Source organism: Cetorhinus maximus, chromosome 11, assembly GCF_964194155.1.
Source record: "Cetorhinus maximus chromosome 11, sCetMax3.hap1.1, whole genome shotgun sequence".
Classification (NCBI taxonomy): domain Eukaryota; kingdom Metazoa; phylum Chordata; class Chondrichthyes; order Lamniformes; family Cetorhinidae; genus Cetorhinus; species Cetorhinus maximus.
The window spans coordinates 116,935,885-116,958,921 of NC_135889.1; the positions used below are offsets into that span (position 1 = coordinate 116,935,885).

General features: G+C 44.2%; 1 protein-coding gene across 2 annotated transcripts in view; it reads left to right on the forward strand.

Annotated features, from left to right (window-relative positions):
• Positions 1 to 23,037, forward strand: part of pdia5 (protein disulfide isomerase family A, member 5) — a 114,907-nt gene that overhangs the window by 87,319 nt on the left and 4,551 nt on the right. For both annotated transcript variants that reach the window (XM_078552628.1, XM_078552629.1), the window contains 2 exons: positions 9,143 to 9,213; positions 19,249 to 19,383. In XM_078552628.1, the coding sequence (XP_078408754.1) occupies positions 9,143 to 9,213; positions 19,249 to 19,383 (206 nt within the window). The remainder of the gene's footprint in view (positions 1 to 9,142; positions 9,214 to 19,248; positions 19,384 to 23,037) is intronic.

Sequence of the window (23,037 nt, forward strand, 5' to 3'; positions counted from 1 at the left end):
ATTGCAAACAGTATAATGTGGGCACTCATCTGATCTGAAAGTTTGGGCTTCCTTCCAGCACTGTGTCAGGTCAATTTTGGTTTGCTCAAATGCCTGCACAGGCGACTCGAAGCACCAGGACCAGAATCAGTGCCTGGTTTAGTCCCCCAGTAAAGAAAGCCTTTCTCTTGCACACGCACAATGTCGCAGAAATCCGTTTTATTACCCGGACAAAAGTGGGGGTTTGCTTTGACTGCAAAATCTAGGTGGTTTTAGCAACGTTGGAGAAAGTGTATTTATTACACGTGTGATGCAGGCAGATGTAAATATCTAATAGACTTGAAAGCTGTGTGTGTATGTGTGTCTTTTTAGTGACCTGACTTGAGTTTGGTGACTAGAATGGGGCCCACTATTGGGGAGCAGGAAGAACATAAGAAGTGCTATGAGGGAGATATCGGTGCTCGGGGGAGGCTGATGATGAATCTGGTGTGGAATTTGTGTGTTGTACTTCTAAAGAATGAAAGAAACACTAAAATTGGCATACTGAGTTAGATGGTATGAACTTTGTTCGAACATGCCTTGTATTATATTCGCCCATCACTAGCATCTTGATTTAACTCGCATTAATGTTCACGCATAAAGTAAAAAGCAACATGCTTGCTCTTAAAAAAAAAGTACTTTGAAAGTATGGCTCACAAAGCCAGCTCCATAGAAAGGATCTACAGTAGCCGGATTAGTGGCTCACCTGATTGTCCTCAACTAAGTGCTGAGTAATAATAGTTTTGCACCTCTGACCCCTCACTGCTGAGTTTTCAAGTAGAGGCCAAGTGGTGCCCCATTGGGTGTAGGATGAACTGTGCGTCAAGAGCCATTTCTGGCCTGTTCTGGCAATGCGTGAAATTGTAAAATTCTCATCCTTAGCTTTCAAATTTCTCCATGACCTTGCTCTCCGTACCTTTTGTAACCTCCTACAGCCCCCTGAGATTGCCACGCCTCCAGTTTTTTCCTCTTGCGTATCCCTTTTTTATTTTTATCACTTCAGCATTGGAAGCTGTGTTTTAAGCTGCCTGGGGCCCCAAACTCTGGATTTTCTGCCCCGAAGCCCCTCTTAAAACCTACCCCTTTCACCAAGCTTTTGGTCATCTGACCTAATATCTCCTTAACTGAGTTTGTCAAATATTGTTTGATAATTCTGCTGTGATGTGTCTTGGGACGTTTTACTAGATTGAAGAAGCTTTTTAAATGCCAGATGTTGCTCTTGTGTGTCTCCTACTGGCCAGTTAAGGAGCATCATAGATGGAGATTGAATTGAGTTGGTATCTGGCCAAGGAGATTCTGTAATTCAAAGAGCAAAGCAACGTGGACTCGCACACAAAGTCTTTTATACACAGTCTGGTCCATGCAATCTCAACCTGCCAGGAATGTGGTACCCAGGGGTGCTGCTTTGTGGGTGGCTGCATTTGTCACAAGCTGTAGTCCATGCTGTATGCTTTTGCTTTGAAATGTCTGCTGGAGATCATGTATCTGATCACGACACAAGGCTTTAGTTGTTTCTTGGTTCAGAGATGATGTGCCCTCCCAAAAGCGCAGTGACAATTCAGCTGATAGCTCAGTGGATTCTCTCTGGTAGCTAGCTGAATTTTGCAGGCCAGGAAAACTCCCTGTTTTAACCTGCTGATCTGTACTGAGACCGCTGACCTCAACCAGTTTACTGGAATTACTCTGGGTGCCCCTAGCCAGTGACCCTTGCAAGAAATGATGTGTGAACATTAAGTGAGAGCAGGGTTGCCCCACAGGAGAATCCCTTGCAGACCATCCTTGTCAAAACTGACCAATGAATATTGATCGTTTGGGCTACTGTGGAACCATACCATGGAATCGTGTGACGAGTAACTCACCACCTGACTCCCCAAAACCTGTCTACCAACTACAAGGCACAAGTCAGGATTGTGATAGAAAGCTCACCACTTCCCTGGGTGAGTGCAGCTCCCACAACACGCAAGAAGCTTGATACCATCCAGGACAAAGCAGCCCGCTTGATTGGCACCACATCCACATACATTCACCCCCTCCACCACTGACACGCACAAGTGAGCAGAAGTGTGTACCATCTACAAGGTGCACTGCAGGAATTCACCAAGGCTCCTTTGACAGCACCTTCCAAACCCACGATCACTACCATCCAGAAGAACATGGGCAGCAGATAGAGGGAAACACCACCACCTGGAAGTTCCCCTCCAAGTCACTCACCATCCTGACTTGGAAATATATCGCCGTTCCTTCACTGTCACTGGGTCAAAATCCTGGAACTCCCTTCCTAACAGCACTGTGACTGTACCGGCACCACATGGACTGCAGCGGCTCAAGAAGGCAGCTCACCACCACCTTAAGGGCAATTAGGGATGGGCAATAAATACTGGCCTAGCCAACGAAGCCCACATCCCGTGAATGAATAAAATAAGCCAGAAATCATTGCCTTTAGGAGAGTTTAGAGTAAAAGCTGGCTGAGTGAGTGTGGGGGAACTGTAGTTATTGCCTTTAGCAGCCTTGAGGAGATGAGAGTAAAAGTGGAGTGGTGCACCTACTGAATGAGATGATGTCCCTCTCCCCGTATGTATGTTTGTGTTTTTTTTTTAAAAAGATTTGCATTTACATAGGACATCCCAAAGTATTGAAAGGTGCTAAGTGCTTTACAGGCAACTGATACTTATGAGATGTTGTCACTGTTGTGTCGCAGGAAGCCCAGCAGTCAGTTTGTGCACAGCAAGATCCCAACAAGCAGTAATGTGATGTTGATCAAGGGTAAATATTAGCCAGGACCAGGGAGTGATATCCCCTGCTCCTCTTAAAAAATCGTGCCACGAGATATTTTATGCCCACCTAAGAGCAGCCTTGGTTTTACTCCTCATCTGAAGGACAGCACCTCTGACAGTGTAGCACTCCCTTAGTACCAATGAGATGGTAATTTAGCCAATGTATATGTGTCGGCAACACTGTCGTGTTTTGTTCCTTCTTCCCACTCCAGTTTTCTTTCCCATTCTCCAGCCTTGCCTGTCCTCCCTGAAGGAAGAGACTTACTTTGGAGGGAGGGTAGGTGGCTCGGATGGTTCCACAATTGTTTCCATACATTTCCTCAAAGGTTATTTTTCCACATGTGATTAATGAGTCAGTGAGTATTAGCAGCCTTTTTAAACACAGGGGCATGAAATCCTGATCTTATCCTGAGACAGCATTCGCCTTGCACATAGTTCAAGAAGGAGTGCAGAGTAATTGTCAGAAACAGAATCCCCAGGTGATTATTCTTTCCTAAACCTCAGAACACCGGCCAAGTATAGTGCCGTCTTCCCAGGGATAGACTAACCAGAGAGACCATCGGTCAAATCTGGGATTTTCCTCATCTGTCTGATTCAGTGCCTTGCTGTGTGCCTATTGAGTTGTGGGCGAGATGGGGGTAAGGTAAAGAAGACCACACCATTTTCTACCTTGGACCACAAGTTAAATACCAGCAAAACAGTTGATGCATGTATAGAGCAAACAAGAGGGTAGGGATTTCAAACTGGCACAACACAAACTCGGTCTAATGGGGTTGCGGAAGAATGGTTTCCATGGTCATGGGTGTATTAAGTTCTATGGTCTGGATAGGTGTAATGTGAATATAGAATGCCATATACACTTATGATCTTGTATGTTGGCTTGGACAATTCAAATAGAAGTGATCCAAATTTCTGGTTCATTTGAATCATAAAAATATTTGCCCTTATTTGCTGCTGTACTAAATGTACTAAATAGTGGGACATGCATTGCAAATGATGAGTGAAGTTTTACTGAAATGTTGTCTTGTTGATTATTATTCACTATTTACCATTCTGTCCAAATAACATTGCTGCCAACCATCCACATTTGACATGAATGGTCTGGGTTAGAGACCAAGTCTGTCTATTGCAACCTAGATCCCCTCGTCTCTGTGCTACTCAGAGCCAGGTTCTGTTTGAAGTGATTCTAGCTGCTACATGCTTTGGGTGGGAATCCTTATGAGAACAGGAGCACCCACCTGCTGAGGCCAGAGTCACTTGGCGTCAGACCAGGGCTTGGATAACAACAGGACTGAAGGAGGGGAGCAAGGAGTAAATGGCAGATGTGAGGGAAGGAACGAGGGCGGGGAGAGAAGGAATGAAGGGAAGGAGTGAAATGAAGCAGGGAGGAAAGGGGATACGAAGAGAAGTGTGTGCGCTATTATATGAGAGAAGAACAGTTGCTAGCTTGAACTGGGTGTCAAGTTGAATTGGCTTTGGAGGTGGAAGATGTGGGAGGGCATGAAAAATATCAGCTGGAACTGGATTGGGAAAAGATGAATGGCAATTTGAATGAAGGGGGTGATGGGAAATAGGGAAAAAAGAATGATTGAGTCCATTATAAAAGCTAGAGTCCATTATAAAAGATTTAATAGCTGAGCACATGGAAAACAGTGGCAGAATCGGACAGAGTCCGCATGGATTTATGAAAGGGAAATCATGTTTGACAAATCTACTGGAATTTTTCGAGGATGTAACTTGTAGAGTTGATGAGGGGGAGCCATTGGATGTGGTTTATTTGGACTTTCAGAAGGCTTTCGACAAAGTCCCACATAAGAGATTGGCGTGTAAAATTAAAGCGCATGGGATTGGGGGTAGTGTATTGAGATGGATAGAAAACTGGTTGGCAGACAGGAAACAGAGTAGGAATAAACGGGTCTTTTTCCGAATGGCAGGCAGTGACTAGTGGGGTACTGCAGGGATCGGTGCTGGGACCCCAGTTATTCACAATATATATTAATAATTTAGATGAGGGAATTAAATGTAATATCTCCAAATTTGCAGATGACACAAAGCTGGGTGGGAGGGAGTTGTGAGGAGGATGCAGAGATGTTTCAGTGTGATTTGGACAAGGTGAGTGAGTGGGCAAATGCATGGCAGATGCAGTATAATATGGATAAATGTGAGGTTATCCATTTTGGTAGCAAAAACAGGAAGGCAGATTATTATCTGAATGGCTGTAAATTGAGAGAGGGGAATGTGCAATGAGACCTGGGTGTCCTTGTACACCAGTCACTGAAGGTAAGCATGCAGGTGCAGCAGGCGGTAAAGAAGGCAAATGGTATGTTGGCCTTCATAGCGAGAGGATTCGAGTACAGGAACAGGGATGTCTTGCTGCAATTGTACAGGGCCTTGGTGAAATATTGTGTGCAGTTTTGGTCTCCTTATCTGAGGAAGGATATACTTGCTATAGAGGGAGTGCAGCGAAGATTTACCCGACTGATTCCTGGGATGGCAGGACTGACATATGAGGAGAGATTGAGTCGATTAGGATTATATTCGCTGGAGTTCAGAAGAATGAGGGGGGATCTCATAGAAACCTATAAAATTCTAACAGGGCTAGACAAGGTAGATGCAGGAAGGATGTTCCCGATGGTGGGGGAGTCCAGAACCAGGGGTCACAGTCTGAGGATATGGGGTAGACCATTTAGGACTGAGATGAGGAGAAATTTCTTCACCCAGAGAGTGGTGAGCCTGTGGAATTCATTACCACAGAAAGTAGTTGAGACCAAAACATTGTATGTTTTCAAGAAGGAGTTAGATATAGTTCTTGGAGCAAAAGGGATCAAAGGGTATGGGGAGAAAGCGGGAGCAGGCTATTGAGTTGGATGATCAGCCATGATCGTAATGAATGGCGGAGCAGGCTCAAAGAGTCGAGTGGCCTACTCCTGCTCCTAGTTTCTATGAATGGAAGGGGAGAGGAGTGTACGAACTGGGTTGGTAAAGATGAGGGAGGAGAATTGGATGGGGTACAGTGCCTCTGGTAACTGGAGTGAGTGGAGTCGTTTTGTGAATGATTATGGGTGTTTGGGGTTGGAATTGGAATAGTGGCTTATCTTGAAGCAATTGTCTCGCAGGGCTAAGATTCAAATGTCACTTCAGATCATCAGAATGTACAGGACAGCATGGGACCATTTTGATCTTTTTGGCTGGCCTCGTGACCATTATCCGTCAAAATCCTTTATTATGGAAAAACAGCCATCAATTATAAAGTATAAAAATGTTTAATATGAACCCAAATGTACCATTTTAACATACAAATTCAGCATTTCCTAATGGAGTGCGTCTCTGGATTACCTTTAGAGTTACACTACCAATTTGGAGCCTGCCAACATTTTGAATTTTCCTTTAGGTTTTCAGGTCCTCATGTTTATCCTCCATGTGAAGGGAAATTTGCTAGGTCTATAATTGTAAATTTCCAGTTACTAAGCCTATGTGACTAGTTGTGGGCTTTTTTTTGAAACCATTGGTCAGATTCAGCTGGCTTTTCCAGGTTGGCCTACATTGATTTTTGTATGGTCTCTTGTACCCAGCACATAGGATTATTTTCTCCTACCCCATCTGTTTCTCAAATCACCTTACTATTGCTCCTGGGTATCAAACTAGAGCTCTGATGCCCAATCGATCACAAATCACCTGCCTCTCTGTTACTGGCTCTAGATTTGGACAAGGCTGAAAAATATCTAGGAGACGTCATGGACTCGATTCTGACCCCCTGTATAGCCATGGATCTGGGTGCCCCCATATATGAATCTCAACGTCAGCTTGCAGATACAGCGAATAATTAGGAAGGTAAATGGAATGTTAGACTTTATTGCAATGGAGAATAAAAGTCAGGAAGTCTTGCTACAACTGTACAGGTCATTGGTGAGACCACAGTCTGCCCTGCACCCCCAGTGTCACAGATGCCAGTATTCATCCGTTCGATTCACTCTATGTGATATCAAGAAACTGCTGAATGAACATTCACTGAATTGATTCCTATGATGTGACGAAGGTGTTGTCTTTGAGAGAAGGTTGACCAGGCTGGGCCTGTACTCATTGGAGTTTACAAGAATGAGAGAAGATGTTATTGAAACATAAACGATTCTGAGAGGCTTTGACAAGGTAGATGCCGAGCGGATGTTTCCCCTCGTGAGGGAATCTAGAACTTGGGTACCTTTTACAAAATAAGGGCTCATCCAGGACTGAGATGAGGAAGAATTTCTTCAAGAGTCGCTAATCTTTGGAATTCTCTACCCCAGAGATCAGTGGAGGCTGGGCCATTGAATATATTCAAGGCTGAGTTAGATTATTTTTTGATTTCTAAGGGAATTGAGAGTTCTCGAGGGCAGGCAGGAAAGTGGAGTTGAGGCTTCAATCAGATCAGCTATGATCTTATTGAAAGGTGGACCCAACTCAAGGGGCCAAATGGTCTGCTCCTGCTCCTCTTTCTTATAGCAGAACAGCAGTTAACAAATGTTGACCTGGAGTACCGTACAATGCAGTAAATGGTTGAAGCCATCCAGGTCAGGCTGCACCTTGGCTGCTGCGTTCATTTGTGGTCACAGAGGCACTTGGAGAAACATTCAAACCCAAGAAATGATGCAGTGAAGGACCATGATTGCAAGTGTCAGGACCCTGTGCTGCTTAATCTTGAAAGGAGGCAACGGAGAGGAGGCCGACAGATAAGAACATAAGAAATTGGAGCAGGTGTAGACCACACGGCCCATCAACTCTGTTCCATTATTCAACATAATCTTGCCTGATCTTGGGCTTCAACTTCATTTTCCTCCTCATATCCCTTAATTCCCTAAGACTCCCAAAATCTGCCTATCCCAGCCTTAAATGTATTCAACGATGGGGCATTCACAGCCCCCTGGCGTACAGAATTCCAAAGATTCACAGCCCTTTGAGTGAAGAAAATTGTCCTCATCTCTGTCCTAAATGATCGACCCCTTATTCTGAGACACTGCCCCCGTGTTTTAGATTCCCTGACCAGCAGAAACAATCTCTCAGCGTCCACCCTGTCAAGCCCCTTCAGAATCTTGTGCATTTAATGAGAAATTAAGTGAAACAGAAAGGTTAACCCTGAGTATTATTTCAGTTAAACCATGCCTTTCAGATTGTGGGGATGAGGAACTTCAGCCATGAAGATAGATTTGGAGGGACTGGGATTGTTTTCCTTGGAGAGGGGAAGGCTGAGAGGAGATCTGAGAGAGAGATCCAAAATCATGAGGGGCCTGGACAGAGTGGATAGTGAGAAACTTCCCAGCCAAGATAGAGAGATCGAGAACAAGAGGGCACAGATTTGAAGTAATTGGCAAAAGAAACAAAAGCAATATGAGTGAGAAATTTTTGTGCAGAAGGTGATTAAGGCCAGGAATGCATTGCCTGAGAGTGTGGTGGAGGCAGGTTCAATCGAAGGGAATTAGACTTTTGTTTGAAAAGGAAGAATGTGCCAGTTTGCAGGGTGAAGGCAGGCGAATGGCACCAGGTGAATTGCTCAAATGGAGAGCCGGTGTAGACACGATGGGTTGAATGGCCTCCCCCTGCACTGTAACAATTCTCTGGTTCTGTGACACAGGTGCAACTCAGAAAGGGGAAAGTTAAGGACTGATGTCAGAAAGCTGTCCTGTCACAGAATAAGTGAAGTTTCAGGCAGTGCAGCAGGGAGACAAACTTGGAAATCTTCGCGGATCATTGAACATAGCTTTGTATGGAGCATAAGCTAACGGCTTGTATTTGTATGGCGCCATTAACATAATACAGTGTCTCAAGGCACTTCACAGGGGCATTATAAAATAAAATATGACCTCCACACCTATACTTGGGTCTTTGTGACCCTGCCTCAGTAAACAGATGATCACAAAACCATAAACCATACGTAATGGCATCAATATTTGTTTGCTGATTGATCAGAAGAAGCCCTTGTTGCCCACGCTGCTGGACTACGCAGACCTTGTGTGCAAGTGCAATGAATGCCACGTCCGATTAACGTTGCTCATACCACACACAAAGCTGGAGACTGGAACTGATCTGTTGTCGAAATGTCACATGGGAATTATTTCCACGCATAAAATGTTAAAATAAGTAGTTCCCATGGGTATAATGCACTTGAAGGGATTTGATCATAATAGCTTAGGGAAAACAAATATGGCGTTATACTTAGCCCTTTGTTATACCGCTAGTGGATAGATGTAATCAAAGCTAAATTTTGTATTTTTCTCTCTCTCTCCCTCTTTTAACGGCATAATCAAATCTTCCAGATCAAGCTTTCAATTGTGCCCAGGGTGATTTATGAACTGCTCTTTCATTGTGTTTTGTTCTAGGGTGCCCTCACTGTAAGAATACTATCCCACATTTCACAACAGCTGCTGACCATTTTAAGGAAGAACGAAAGGTAATTTTATGGTTTAAGGGACTGTTCCTGTCTCTTAAACTCGGTGTAAAACAATTCATCTTTAAGTCCGCATGAACTTGTGTAAGTTACCCCTGCCCCCTCCCATGTGCCTTCCCACCTATGGCTCAATGGTTAAGTGCACCAAACATGGAACTCGACACAAATGAGCATCGAACGTGGGATCTTCCTCGCCTGCAAGGCTGATTTCACATGAGGTGCAATAAGGGCACTGCAGTTGGTCTTTGCACCTCATGGAGTGTAAGAGTGGAAACTGGACTCCTTTCCTGCTCCCAATAGTTACCCTTGCTGGAAAACATGTATCGTGTTAGGCCAGGACATTGAAACCTAGTCACTTCTCATTAGTTGCACAGAAGCTTAACCTTGTAGGGATATGGGGGAAAAGGGGTTGAGGGGGGTGGTGGGTGGGACTAATGGGATTGCTGTTTGAAAGCCAGAGCAGACTTGGTGGACTGAATGGCCTCTGCCTGTGCTGTACTGTTCTATAATTAATTGTGGGTCATTGGATAACCAGGATTCTCTCTGGGCTGCCTGTATCCTGAGATATAGAATTACATGCAGTGTACACCACAGAAACTGCATGGCCAGTGTTTTAGCTCTGCTCAAGTCTGAACTCGTCCTCCTCCAACTCCGATAAGATGAGACAAACCTCATCCTGTTGGAATTGTGGCCAAAGGGACGAAGTCTTTGTTTTTAATCATCGTGTAATAATTCACATTACTGCAGTGCTTGTAGTTGCAGTTTTTAGACATTTTGATGACTCTGCAAACTTGGGGGGGAAATAACTTTGCTGTGAGGTTGGGAGTATTTGTGCCAGTGTGTGTGCCAGCAAGCCAAAAAAACACACACTGCCCTGGATAGGAAAGAAGCTCCCAGCTGGATCACAAGCTTGCATTCCTCTCCCTTCCATCTGATTACCTGTTCCTCAGCCTCTCACCTTCACACTCCTTTCCAGCTTGGAGATTAGGATGTTCCAGCTTCAAAATGGTGCCCCCATCAGATGGCATAAAGGGAGCCACTGCCAATGACGTCCCACAAAGTGAGCTCCTGATCCCAAGTACAGGGAGAGTTCAGATTCTGACTTCTACAGCTGCCCATGGGCAGTAAAGGAATCTCAAATGCACTCTACCACTACGACCACTTCTCACCCATCGCTCAGTAATCTGATAGATCCACCACCCAGTACTACATTTGCCAAGGGCAGCATGTGCCCTGATTTCCCTATGCTTGCTCTGTGTTCCACTATCCCCCCTACTCTGCTCTGAACAATGCTACTGGATAAGTACAAAACCTGAATCGACAAATATGACACTAAACCAGATGACAAATGAATCAGAAGTAATATAAAACAGAATGATATTGGCCCAGTGCTACATTTGCCAAGGGCACCATGTGTCCTGATTTCCCTATGCTTTCTCTGTGTTCCACTATCCCCCTACTATAGGAAATGGGGAATGAATCTCTCCTAGTAATCCAGCACAGTTCGGAGGAAGTGCTACATTATGGGTGGTGCCATTAGGTTTCATCCATTGCTCAGTGAATCAGCACTCTCGCCTTGCCCTCATGGGTTCAAGTCTCAAACCAGGGACTTGAGCACACCATCCAGGCTTGCACACCCAGTTTAGTATTGAGGGAGTACTGCCCTATCAAAGGTGCTGCCATTTGGATGAGATGTTAAACTGAGGCCCTGTCTGCTCTCTCAGGTGGACATAAAAAACCCTATGGCCCTATTTCAAAAAGAATAGGGGAGATCTCTAAGCTGCCCTAGCCCAGTATTTATCCCTCAACCAGTATCACTAAAACATGACCTGGTCATTATTATATTGCAGTTTGTGGGATCTTGCTGTGTGCGAATTGACTGCTGTATTTTCCTACAGTATAACAGTGACTACACTTCAAAAGTGGCTTCATTGGCTGTAAAGTGCTTTGAGATGGTCTGAGGTTGTGAAAGATGCTATATAAATGCAAGTCTATCTTTCCAGCACCAAGTAAATACTAGCAAGGGAGGACATTCAACCCATCTTAACCCATTCTTCCAAAAAGACTTCAGCTTCCCACCCCTTCCAAACATGGCATTCATTAAATCATTCTGTTTACATCATTTATGGTTTTTCTCTCTCCTCTGCCTGCCCTCTTAGTGTTAACAGTAAGAAACGCTTTCGTTTTATGCAGCTATGCTTTCTTCCTGTTCTCTTTGCACCTCTGATCACCTTTTCATGTGTTTGCATCTGCTCTTGTATTCACCCCAGTGAACTCTTTTTTGCCTTTTCCCCACATGAATTTGTGTTTATTCCTGTTGCGTATACTCCTTCTGATTCATGTGTCATCTGGTTTAGTGTCATATTTGTCGATTCAGGTTTTGTACTTATCCAGTAGCATTGTTCACTTATGTCTTCGAAGTTTTCACTTGCCCCCCCCTTATTGTTGAAACACACCCTCCAGTGTGTCAAAGCCTCTTTCTTTATATCTTTTGAAGTTAGTTTGAATCAAGCATCTGACTGTTGGCCTCAAGTCATTCTCAATCTCAGGTCATGTTGAACTTCTGTGGTTGCTATCCCCCAGGAATGCTACAACTTCCATTCCCTATGTTTCATCTGGGTTGCTTAACATTACCAAGCCTAGATGTGAACTATCTCTTGTGGCTTCACTGATGCCTTCATTTGGTCGCATATTATGTTTGCCAGCTTCAATTGCAAACCACTTTGATATTACCAATGTATAGCTGTTTGGTTGATTTCCCTTCTATTAAAATAACCTTCCTTTCAACTGCAATATTCAAGTGAGGTCCCGCCCACTTCTTCGGGTAGATGTTCAAAGCATATACGCAAACGCTTTTCCTTCTGGGGTGCCAGTAGTCTGGCGGGGGGACAGTTGCAGAATGATGACTTGCTCTGTGCTGCACTTGAGGTGGCTGCTAAAAAGCAGCTCCCTATCCATTTCACTTGCTGCCATGTTGGAAATCCATGAATCTTTGAGCTGCACAAGACTTCTCCCCCTCGCCTACGTTGCTGCTGGTGAGATCATAAACTCTGCTGGAAAAATTGGTGTAAATGTATGATGCACAGCAACACAGCGAGCTACATTACTGTGCACGGGGAGTAATGATTCCATCTTGTAATCCCGTGTGACCCAATAACAGAGCGCAAAACATAGGAACAGGAGTGGACCATTCAGCCTATGGTCCTATTCTGCCGTTCAGTATGATTTTGGCTGGTTGGTATCTTAACTCCCATTTACCCACCTTGATTCTGTAACCATTAATACCCTTGCCTAACAAAAAACCTGATCTATCCCAGTTTTGAAATTTTCAATTCGTTCCTAAGCCTAAAACAACCTTTCAGGGGAGAGAGTCCCTGGTTTTCACTATCATTTGCATAAAGGTATGCTTCCTGACCTCATCCCTGAACAGCTTAGCTCTAATTTTAAGGTTATGCCCCCTTGTTCTGGATTTCCCCTCTACCTCATCAAATCCTTTAATCATCTTAAACACCTTGATTGGGTCACCCCTTAATTTTCTATACTCCAGGGAATATAAGCCTAGTCTATGCAACATGACCTCTTGATTTAACTCTTTTAGCTGATGCACTGCAATCACCTCCCTCCGTGAGTTACAGAAATCCCAATTTTAAGAAGCTAAATCCAGGGTTGCCTAAATGGAAAATGATGTGATGTGTCAGAGATGTGGTATTGACCTATGCTTCTGCACAGCCTGCTCTGCAGAGTACATATTGATCAGCAACTTGTGTTGATGGAATAAAACAATACCTATTCCTGCACGTCTTGCAAACAGTGCCAAAAATCAATAGGCTTTATGCTGCTTTGTTCACTTTCCCTATTTTCCCAAATGACTGTCGATAACAATTCCATTAGGCCCATTTCTCTTTGCCAATAAACCAGTTACACGAATAGGATCTTGCACTAATAAAGGATCCAGGTCGTTTCAGGCTGGTTATAATGTACTGTCTGGCTCCCTTGATCTAAGGCAGTGAGTTACTGAATATAAACACTTAGCTTAGGAGGTGGGACATTCCTGTGCTGAATTAGGTAATCTCAAACTGAACGCAGTAACTGAATTGTCTTCTGTGCTCCTCGATCTTGCAGTCAGAGGCTTGATATCTCAGTGCGCTTGCACCCACCCTCTCTGCGCAATTGAACCTAACTATATCCAACCTTGTGTCATGTTTGATCGTCAACTAAGCTTCAAACCCCATACTCAATGCAGCCAATCCACCCTGCACCCTCCTCCCCCTTTACAGTATCGTGTCTCCACCCCTTTTTCATCCCATCTCATGAGAACATGAAATGAGGGCAAGAGTGGCCCACTGAGCCTGCTCTGCCATTTAATATGATCATGGCTGATCTTGGGCTTTGACTCCACTTTCCCGCCCATTCCTCGAAAGCTTTGTTTCCCCGAGACACCAAAAATCTGTCTGTCCCAGCCTTAAATGCATTGAACGATAGAGCATCCACAGCCTTTTGTGGTAGAAAATTTCAAAGATTCACGATCTCCTTGCTAATGCCTTCATCTCCTCTAGGCCAAGTTGCTCCAATACTTGCATCGCCATTCTCCCAAACTTCTCCTTGAACAAGTTCCAGCTCATTATTCCATTGCCCTTATCCTTCTCTGTAAATGCAAGTTGCTATCTCTTCCATTGAGTCATCGTGTCATGTGAATTCTAGTTTCTTTCTCAATATTCACTGTGCGCACAGCAGTATCCAAAATTGTGGATCACCCTAAGGCCTCCATCTACTCATCTCTGTTGCCTCAGTTTCTACATCCCAACTTTTATCCTCTTCCAAAGCTCATATGCTGCGTATTTTTAGTAAGGCAATCAGCCGTGGTTCAGTAGGTAGTGCTCTGAGCCAGAAGTTTGTTGGCTCAAGTCCCAGTTCAGCGATTGAGAGCACAAAAACCTAGGTTGACATCCCAATGCAGTAGTGATGGAGTGCTGTACTGTCCATGATGCTATATTTTGACTGAGACATTAAAGCAAGGTCCTGTATGCCCTCCGGTGGATAACAAAGATCCCATGCACTTGAAGAGCAGGGGAGTCATTCCGGTTTTTATCCCTCAGCCAACATCTCTTATTTTGTCATTATCACATTGTTGGTTGTGGTAGTTTGCTATGTACAAGTTGGCCGATGTGTTTCTTAAATTACAACAGTGTCTGCACTTCAAAAAGTACTTCAGTGGCTTTAAAGCATTTTGGGATATACTGGCAGAATGAATGGAGCTACATAAATGCACGTTGTTTTTATATTTTCCTCCAAACTAACATTATGCACCCTGGAATTCTCTTGTCCCAGCTTCCTGAGCCTCATTCATCACACTTTCAATCATCTTGAATTCAGCCTCCTTCCCCTTAGTTAGCGCTTACTCCATGTGCATCCCATGGAGCATAGTGGGATGTTTGAGCCAGGGGGAGGGAACCTTCCCAGGGCTTCTGCCCTGGTTTCTGTTGGAACTTGTGAGCTCACTAGCATCTGGTAAGGACAGGATCAAATCAGCCACATAGTCCCTGTGATCAAACTGCTTGGTTCACGCATGGAGAATGGCTGAGGTAACAGAAAGTACCTTTCGTGTGTGGAGTTGTGACCCTCCCCAGCAAGAATCCAGTGCTTTCAGAAGGGGAGGAGAAAAACATTTGGCAGCATAATAAAAGGAAGAATAAATAGCAAAAACTTGTCTGTCTCATGTAAATTTGTAAATTTAGTCTGGCACAATTCACCTATTTACAGTCACTTTGCTGCTCGGTCTGCCTTCTCTGCACCCCTGCTGTTACCCAAAACAAGCGAATTGCCCCAGTCTACTAATCATTTTGTTAGCTGCGTTGCATTGAAGTTTAACATTCATAACAGATGCAAACTAAGTCACATGGCACCTCATGCAGGAACTTTTTTTCCAATCAATCATACCGTCCAGATTCCATGCCGAAATGTTAGTTGGGCACTTAACAATTTACTGTGCAATCAAGTGTCATCCTTGCGTGGATTTAAGATCATGATGGCAGAATGATTAGAGTAATTACAAAGCTTGCTGGAATTTTCACGATTGGCAGGTCAGAGGGTGAATTTCTTCTCTTGCTGAGTTTTTGTCTCATGCCCTTTATTAGCAAGTACAGAATGATACACACTTGCACGTGCATGCTGTTGTTGCACAATATTAACAACTTGCATTCCATACCATTGCTTTTTATCTCTCTCAGTGAGTCTCCTCCCTACTTTTTTGGCCTCGACAACATGTCCTGTGGAGGAAGGGGGAGAAACGTAAAACAAAAAGTAAAGCACCCGTTCGTTTTAGCTTCTGTTTCTTAAACTTATGCCATCACTTTCCTTCTGGTACCTGTGCTGGATGAAAGCGCTATGTTACCGCTAAGAAAAAGATGACTGAGGGGATCGACAGGGTAGATGTAGAGAAAATGTTTCCACTTGTGGGGCAGTCCAAGCATATAATCCTGTACCCTGGATAGTAGGATGGGCGGAGGTTAAAATGTTATAGACCATCTGGGCCGAATGGCCTGTTGTGCTGTAAATTCTGTGTTAAAAGGGAAAAATAGATCTCTAGTTCAATGCAAGTCCATTCATTTGAGCGCCTGAACGTGAAGGTTGCAGGTTCAGTTTTGTCCAAGCTGAGGCCATTGATCACAGTTGGAGCAGTGGGAATGGCCTCCTTCGTTGGGCTAGTAAGGTGGGCTGAACCAGCCGAGGTTCCCACCCTTGGTGATTATCTGCTGATCACTGGGAATCAGATGAGGATGAGAATCCGTGTTGACTCTGGACCGAAGGGCCTCTTTCTGTGCTGTAAAGCTCTATGACTGAAGACTTCCCTGTTCTCCATGTGGTCCAGTAGTCTGTTGCTGCACGCTGTTGATACTTTTGCACAAACAACAGCATCTGGCACCTTTGGGTCCAGCTCGGAATCGGTGCTTTTAGTAAGGGAGCAAAAGAAATTCAACACCATCGTAAAGCATCTTAAGGGGCTTCATCAGAGGTGGCTGTTTTTCCTTGTCTTCACTGCTGTTACTTGTCCTTTTCCACCAATCTTCCGAAAGAAATTAGTCGTGCAAGAGTATGGTACTAATTACAGTCCTTTTGGTAACTTGCACCAATGTCATGTCCGGCCTTAATCATTGTTTACCAATGAAGCCATGTTTTTATGATGGTCGTCACACCCGCCCTAAAGCACGCTTCCAGCAAGAGTAATTAGATAATGATCGGGAATGGTAATTCCTTACTATTTCTTTCACTTCCTCTCCCTCCTCAGCCCAGGGACTCTGAATATACTGTATTTCTCCCACCAGTGCCCTACCGGAGATCAACTAACTCCACACACAGCAGGGACCTAACCTGTGTTGTTCCTACTCGACATAGCTCAGTCCCACACCAGATTCTTCGATTGCCCGCTGAATTATGGCGGGAAATTGCTTTCCTGTGTTTAGCTGTTCAAACTTTGCTGTGAATGTTCACGGTTTTCAAAAATGCTCTTGATTTGCTATTGTGTTTTCAAAGGAACATAGGAACAAGACTAGGCTATTCGGCCCTTCAATGAGATCGTGGTTGATTTGTGAACTAACTTCGTATATCCAACTTCAACCCTACATCCCTTAATAGCTTTGGTTGTAAAAATCTATCAATCTCAGGATTTAAAACTAACAACTGATCTAGCACAATTACTGTTTGCAGAAGAGAGTTCCAAACTACTACCACCCTCTGCGTGTATGAGTGTTTTCTAACTGAAAGGCCTGGTTCTAATTTTTAGGCTATATCCTGGACTTCCCAACTAATATAAATGGCCTGTCTCTACGCACCCTATCAGTTCCTTATAAATATCTTATGAACTTGCATCAAATTGCCCCTTGACATTCCAAATTTTTGGGAATACAGCCCAAGTTTGTTTAATGGGCAATATTGCTGACCTTGCCAGCAATGCTCACATCCCATTAATGAATTTGAAAAAAACTGGTAATTTAACTCTTGGAGTACAGGTATCATTAAGGTAAATTTCACTCCCTACCCCCCTGCCCCTCCCCAACTGCCCCAGGCCGAAATTGTGGTACCCAGAACTAAAGACCATACTCGAGGTTTGGTCTAACCAGGGCTTTATATAGCTTATTTTCTCTCTATTCTTTCATGGGACGTGGACATCATTAGCAAGGCCAGCATTTGTTTCCCATCACCAATTGCCCTTGGCCATCTCAAAGGGCAATTAAAAGTCAGCCATGTTGCTGTGGGTCTGGAGTCACATATAGGCCAGAACGGGTCAGGACAGCAGATTTCCTGCCCTAAAGGACATTGAGCCAGATGGGTTCTTAAAGCAATCGATGATAGTTGTCAAGGTCACCCGCTTGTGTTCTAGCAAGTGAATGCCTTCAAATAAGTATTGTGTTAAAAAGTTGACATTGGTGCACTTTGCATTGCACTAAGTGTGGCAGCGGGTGGGTAAAATGGAGTCTTAGCCGCTGATGAAAATGGCGGGTTTTCATGCCATATCGTCCCGCGCCCACCTCATTATTTATTCACTGCCGCGAAACATGCCGTTTTCATGATGAGTGGGCGCTCATTCACCCGCCTCCAGGGCCAGACATCAGCTGCCCCAAGCACCACTGAGGCCTGTAAACAGCGGGCGAGCTGTGGAGAACGCTGCTGCTCATTTACCTCAGTTCCCCAAAGTGAAGGCTGCCAAGTACACGTCGCCTGCGTGCTGTTGTGAAACATGTCGGCGTGCTTTCCCGTCAATGTGGACGGACAATACGGCGGGGTTCCAAGAGCCTGGTGGGATGGCCTTTTAATTATAAGCTAATGTATTACAATTAGCTCCCCGCCGACAGATGGCGGGAAAAGCAGCCTGCCGTTGGCGGGCTGAGCGGACGATCGCCACCTGCCTTCACGCCGCCGTGAAGCAGGTCACGCCATATTTTCCGCGCGCACCACCTATCACGCCCACCACCAGCGGGCACGGAAAATCCCGCCCTTTATTACACTAGACAAAAAGGTTGGAAAGATTTCAATACAGATACCAGAAAATGCTTCATTCTCACGGTATTCCTTTTATCCCAGCAACCCTTACAGACACAAACCCCAGTGAAGACTTAACCACTGTCTCAACACCAAGGTTTCTTACTTGGGTTAGCTCAGTTTCAAACAGTTTTCTCCCAGTAGACTGCTGACCATTCACTAGATGCTTTCCTTCCACTGGTATCTCTCCCTGAGACATCCTGAAACAGCAATCTAAATTCACTATTACCTCAACTTCAGAGCAAACACATGAGCTCCCCAGACTCAGTTCCTCAGCAGGCTTGCAGGATTTCTTATTAGAGAGATTAGACCTTCTGCCTGCACTCTGGTATACACACATTAACTGCCCATCTGTGTTTCCCCGTCTCTCTGTGTGTCCGTGGAGCCCTGTCTCTAGGCAACAGTGCAGTTTTTTCTACTTTGTTTTTTTTTTAACTTCACTCTACGACTAACCCCTTGGTAACCCATCTCTTCGCTTCAAGAGTTGTAAAACCTCATTAAAAATGCATGGATGCAAACAGAGCCCCAGACTTCCTAGCTCACCAAAACCGCTAAATGAAACCAAAACCAGCTTTCACCTCTCTTAACACCCAAATACAAAATATAAATTAAACTTAAAGCTGTACATTGTTCCCAACATAGCATAGATGCATTTAAGGGGAAACTTGCTAAGCAAATGAGGGAGAAGAGATTTGAGGGTAATGTTGCTAGTTAGATGAGGAAAGATGGGTAGAAGCTTGAGTGGAGCCTGAGTTGGTTGGGCCTAATGGCCTCTTTCTCTTCTGTGTATTCTATGTAAGTATCAGGCTGGGGGGGTGGGGGGTTTACCAGCTCACCGAGGGCATTGAACAGTGACCCCCCAAAAAGCTTGACCAATAAGATAAATGGCCTTTAATTCAACAATGCACCACATGATCCTGTCTCTGGTTTTGTTCAATCCTAAGCATGCTGTCTGTTTTATCTCATCTGTTGGTTAACTTGTTTTAATTTTATGCCTTGCAGATTGCCTACGCTGCAGTCGATTGCACTAAAGGACAGAATCACGAGTTATGCAAACAGGAAGGTGTGGAGGGATACCCCATGATCAGCTATTACAATTATGGCAAATTTGTGGAGAGATACAGTGGGGACAGAGCGGTGAGTGCAACTTGAGGCTGAATTTTCCTTCTTCCTTCTAGGGGGAGCCTCCCTGGGGGAGCCGGGTGCTGGGGATTGGGTGTCAGGTGGCTCCAAGCTAACATGCCTAACGATTGGCATCCAAATTTAAGTCAGCCCTCTGTAGAAGTTTCAACAGTCCTGATTTCTGAATGATGCTGGTTCACTGTGTTTCAAGGCATTGTCGTTGATTGGCCGGGTAGCCTTGTAAAACCTGGAGGGGTAACCCAGTCATGGGGGCAACAGTTCCTTCCTTTTGGCTCTAGATCTGTATAAGCCAGTGTGCTATTAGGTGTCCGCTGTGGCTCAGTGGGTAACACACTGTTCTGAGTCAGAAGGATGTGGGCTTAAGCCCCACTTCAAGCACTTGAGCACAAAATGTAGGCTGATAATGCAGTGCAGTGCTGAGGGAGCGCTGCACTGTCGGAGGTCCCGCTTTTCGAATTAGTCATTAAATTGATGCCCTGTCTGCCATCGAGTGGATGTAAAAGATCCCACGGTACTATTCGGAAGAGACAAGAGGATTTCTCTGAAAGTTCACAGAACTGAGAGGTGAACTCTGTTTCAGTCTCCACAGACATGCTGAGCATTTCCAGCATTTTCTGTTTTTGTTTTGAATTCTCCCTGTGCCCTGGCCAATATTTATTTCTCAGCCAACATCATCATAACAACATTCTCAGCCAACATCATCATAACAACATTATCTGGTCATTTACCTCTACTGTTCGTGGGACATTGATGTGCAGAAATTGGCTGCCTCATTTTCTACTCTTCAAAAGTACTTCATTGGCTGTAAAGCACTTTGGGACATTCTGAGGTTGTACAAGTCTTTCTAATAAATGAGCGGTCCCAGTGTGAGAACCAACAGGGAACCTTCAAGTAGTTCTGGTAAGCTGCATGGTTTCAGCTCAGTAGATCCTTCCCATCTCCAATTGTGCACAATTAAGGCCAAGCTGCGTTTGGTAAGAAGGGTGCATCTCTGGGGGAGGGGAAAAGAGAGCACAGACCAGTCTGTATCGGGCAAAATAAATCTACCTGTGGAGTACTCTTGGCTCAGAGATTTTAAATATGGCACTCAGCGGTCACAGGACATAGCCATTCAGCTAAACAAAAGAAAAATTCCTAATTAGGAGCAAATACTGCACAAAACAGTAATTTTCAATACACTGAACTGCCAGTGTCAAGAGAGAAGTGACCTATAGCCACACAAGATTGAGGAGTTCAGTCTACCCACAAAAATTATTTTTTCAAATAACTTTAGTCATTCCGAGACATAGGTTTTTATTAGAACCATAGAAAAGTTGCAGCACAGAAAGAGGCCATTCAGCCCACTGTGTCTGTGCTGGCTGGAAAATAAAAAATAAAAAACAGCTGCCCATTTTAACCCCACCTTCCGGCACCCAGTCCATAGCCTTACAGGTTACAGCACTTTAGGTACAGATCCAGGTACCTTTTTAAATGCGTTTAAGGTTTCTGCCTCCACCACCAAACCAGGCAGTGAATTCCAAACACCCAACACCCTCTGGGTGAAGAAATTTTTCCTCATGTCCGCCCTATAATTATTTGGCCTACCCCTCGCACCCTTTTTAAATAATGGTAAAACGTTGGCAGACCTCCAATCGTCTGGTACTTCACCAGTAGCTAGCGAGGATTGGAAAACGATCTTCAGAGCATCTGCTATTTCCCCCCCTGGCTTCCTTTAACAGCCTGGGATACAATCCATCCGGCCCTGGTGATCCATCCACCTTCACGGATGCCAGTCCCTCCAGTACTTGCTCATTCATTATGCTTATTTTATTTAACATTTCACATTCCTCCTCTTTAACTAGAATATCTACACCATCCCTCTCCTTAGTGAAGACGGACACAAAGTACTCACTGAGAACCCTGCCCACGTCTTCAGCATCAACACACAAGTTACCATGTACTTCTCTGATAGGCCCTCCCCTTTACTTGGTTATTTCCTTGCTCTTAATGTAGCGGTAAAACATCTTTGGCCTTTCTTTGATTTTACCTGCCAATATTTTTTCATATCCTCTCTTTGCTTTCCTAATTACCATACTTACTTCACCCCTTTCTATACTCCTCTAGGTATTACGGTATTAGGATTTTTGTGACTGTCATAAGCTTTCTTCTTCTGTTTTATCTTAACTTGTATGGTTCCGGATAACCAGGGGGCTCTAGATTTGGCAGTACCACCCTTTTTCTTTGTGGGGACATGTCTACACTGTGCCCATAGAATCTCGCTTTTGAATGAATCCCGCTGGTCTGTCACTGATTTCCCTTCAAGCAACTGTAACCAGTCCGCTTTCGTAAATCACCTCTCAGCTTCATAAAATTTGTCTTTCCCCAATTTAGAACTCTTACTCCTGTTCTATCTTTATCCTTTTCCATAATTATACTAAACCTAACTATGTTATGGTCACTATCTCCAAAATGGTCCCCCACTGCTACTTCATTCACTTGCCCAGCTTCATTTCCTAAGACTAAATCTAGAATCTTGTTGGGCTTGTTACGTGCTGGCTAAAAAAGTTCTCTTGAATGCAGTTCAAGAGTTTTGTGCCCTTCAAACCGTTCGTATACCAATTGATATTAGGGCAGTTGAAGTCCTCAGCTATTACTGCCCTATTGTTTTTGCACTCAGAAATTTGCCTACAGATTTGCCGTTCGAACTCCCCTCCACTATTTGGGGGTCTATAGCACTCTCTCACTAGTGTGGCTGCCCCCTTTTTATTCCTGAGCTCAACCCATATAGCCTCATTTGATGATTCATTTTGTACATAACCCCTCCTCACAGCTGTAATTGATTCTTTAGGCAATAATGCTACATCCCCACCTTTTTTAGCCCCCTTTCTGTGCTGCCTGAAAACCCTATATCCAGGGATGTCAAGCTGCCATTTTTGCTCCTCATTAAGCCAAGTTTCCGTTACAGCAATGATATCATGCTGCCAAGTGAATCTGTCCCCTCAGCTTATCGGCTTTATTTGCTAAACTCCTTGCACTTAAACAAATACGTTTTACCCTTGCCACATGTCTGCGCTGTAAACTTTTTAACCCTTGCTTCTCTGTCTTTCAGAGTCACTCGCTAATTTTCTGTATAAAATATTTGATTTTCAGTAATATGAGGCATTTATATATGCTGCCTTTTCTCACCAAAATGTCAAAATGTTCCAAAGTGCTTCACAGAATGAATTATTTTTGGAAATACAAAGAATGAATTGGTTCTCGTATTGAAAAGCTTAGGGAAAATGTTTAAAAGAAAAGTTAGATTCTGTGAACGTCATTCCCTCTCTGTGAAAAGCTGCCTCTTCCTTACACGTTGTCTATGTTGCTCTCTGATCTAGAGTGCTTGGAACTTCATGATAAGTTTTTGTATGTGTTTAATTTCGTTGATATCCCACTTTCCTCTATTGAGTGCAGGCTTCCCTAATAACTCAGCAATTATTGAGTTGCTAAGCTACACAGAATGAGAACATCCCAAGTTCAATTCAAATAACACATTGCATTTACATAGCGCCTTTAATGTGGTGAAATGTCCCAAGCTGCTTTTTTTTTCCCTTTCATTCTTTCTTGGGATGTGGGCATCACTGGCAAGGCCAGCATTTGTTGCCCATCCCTAATTGCCCTTGAACTGAG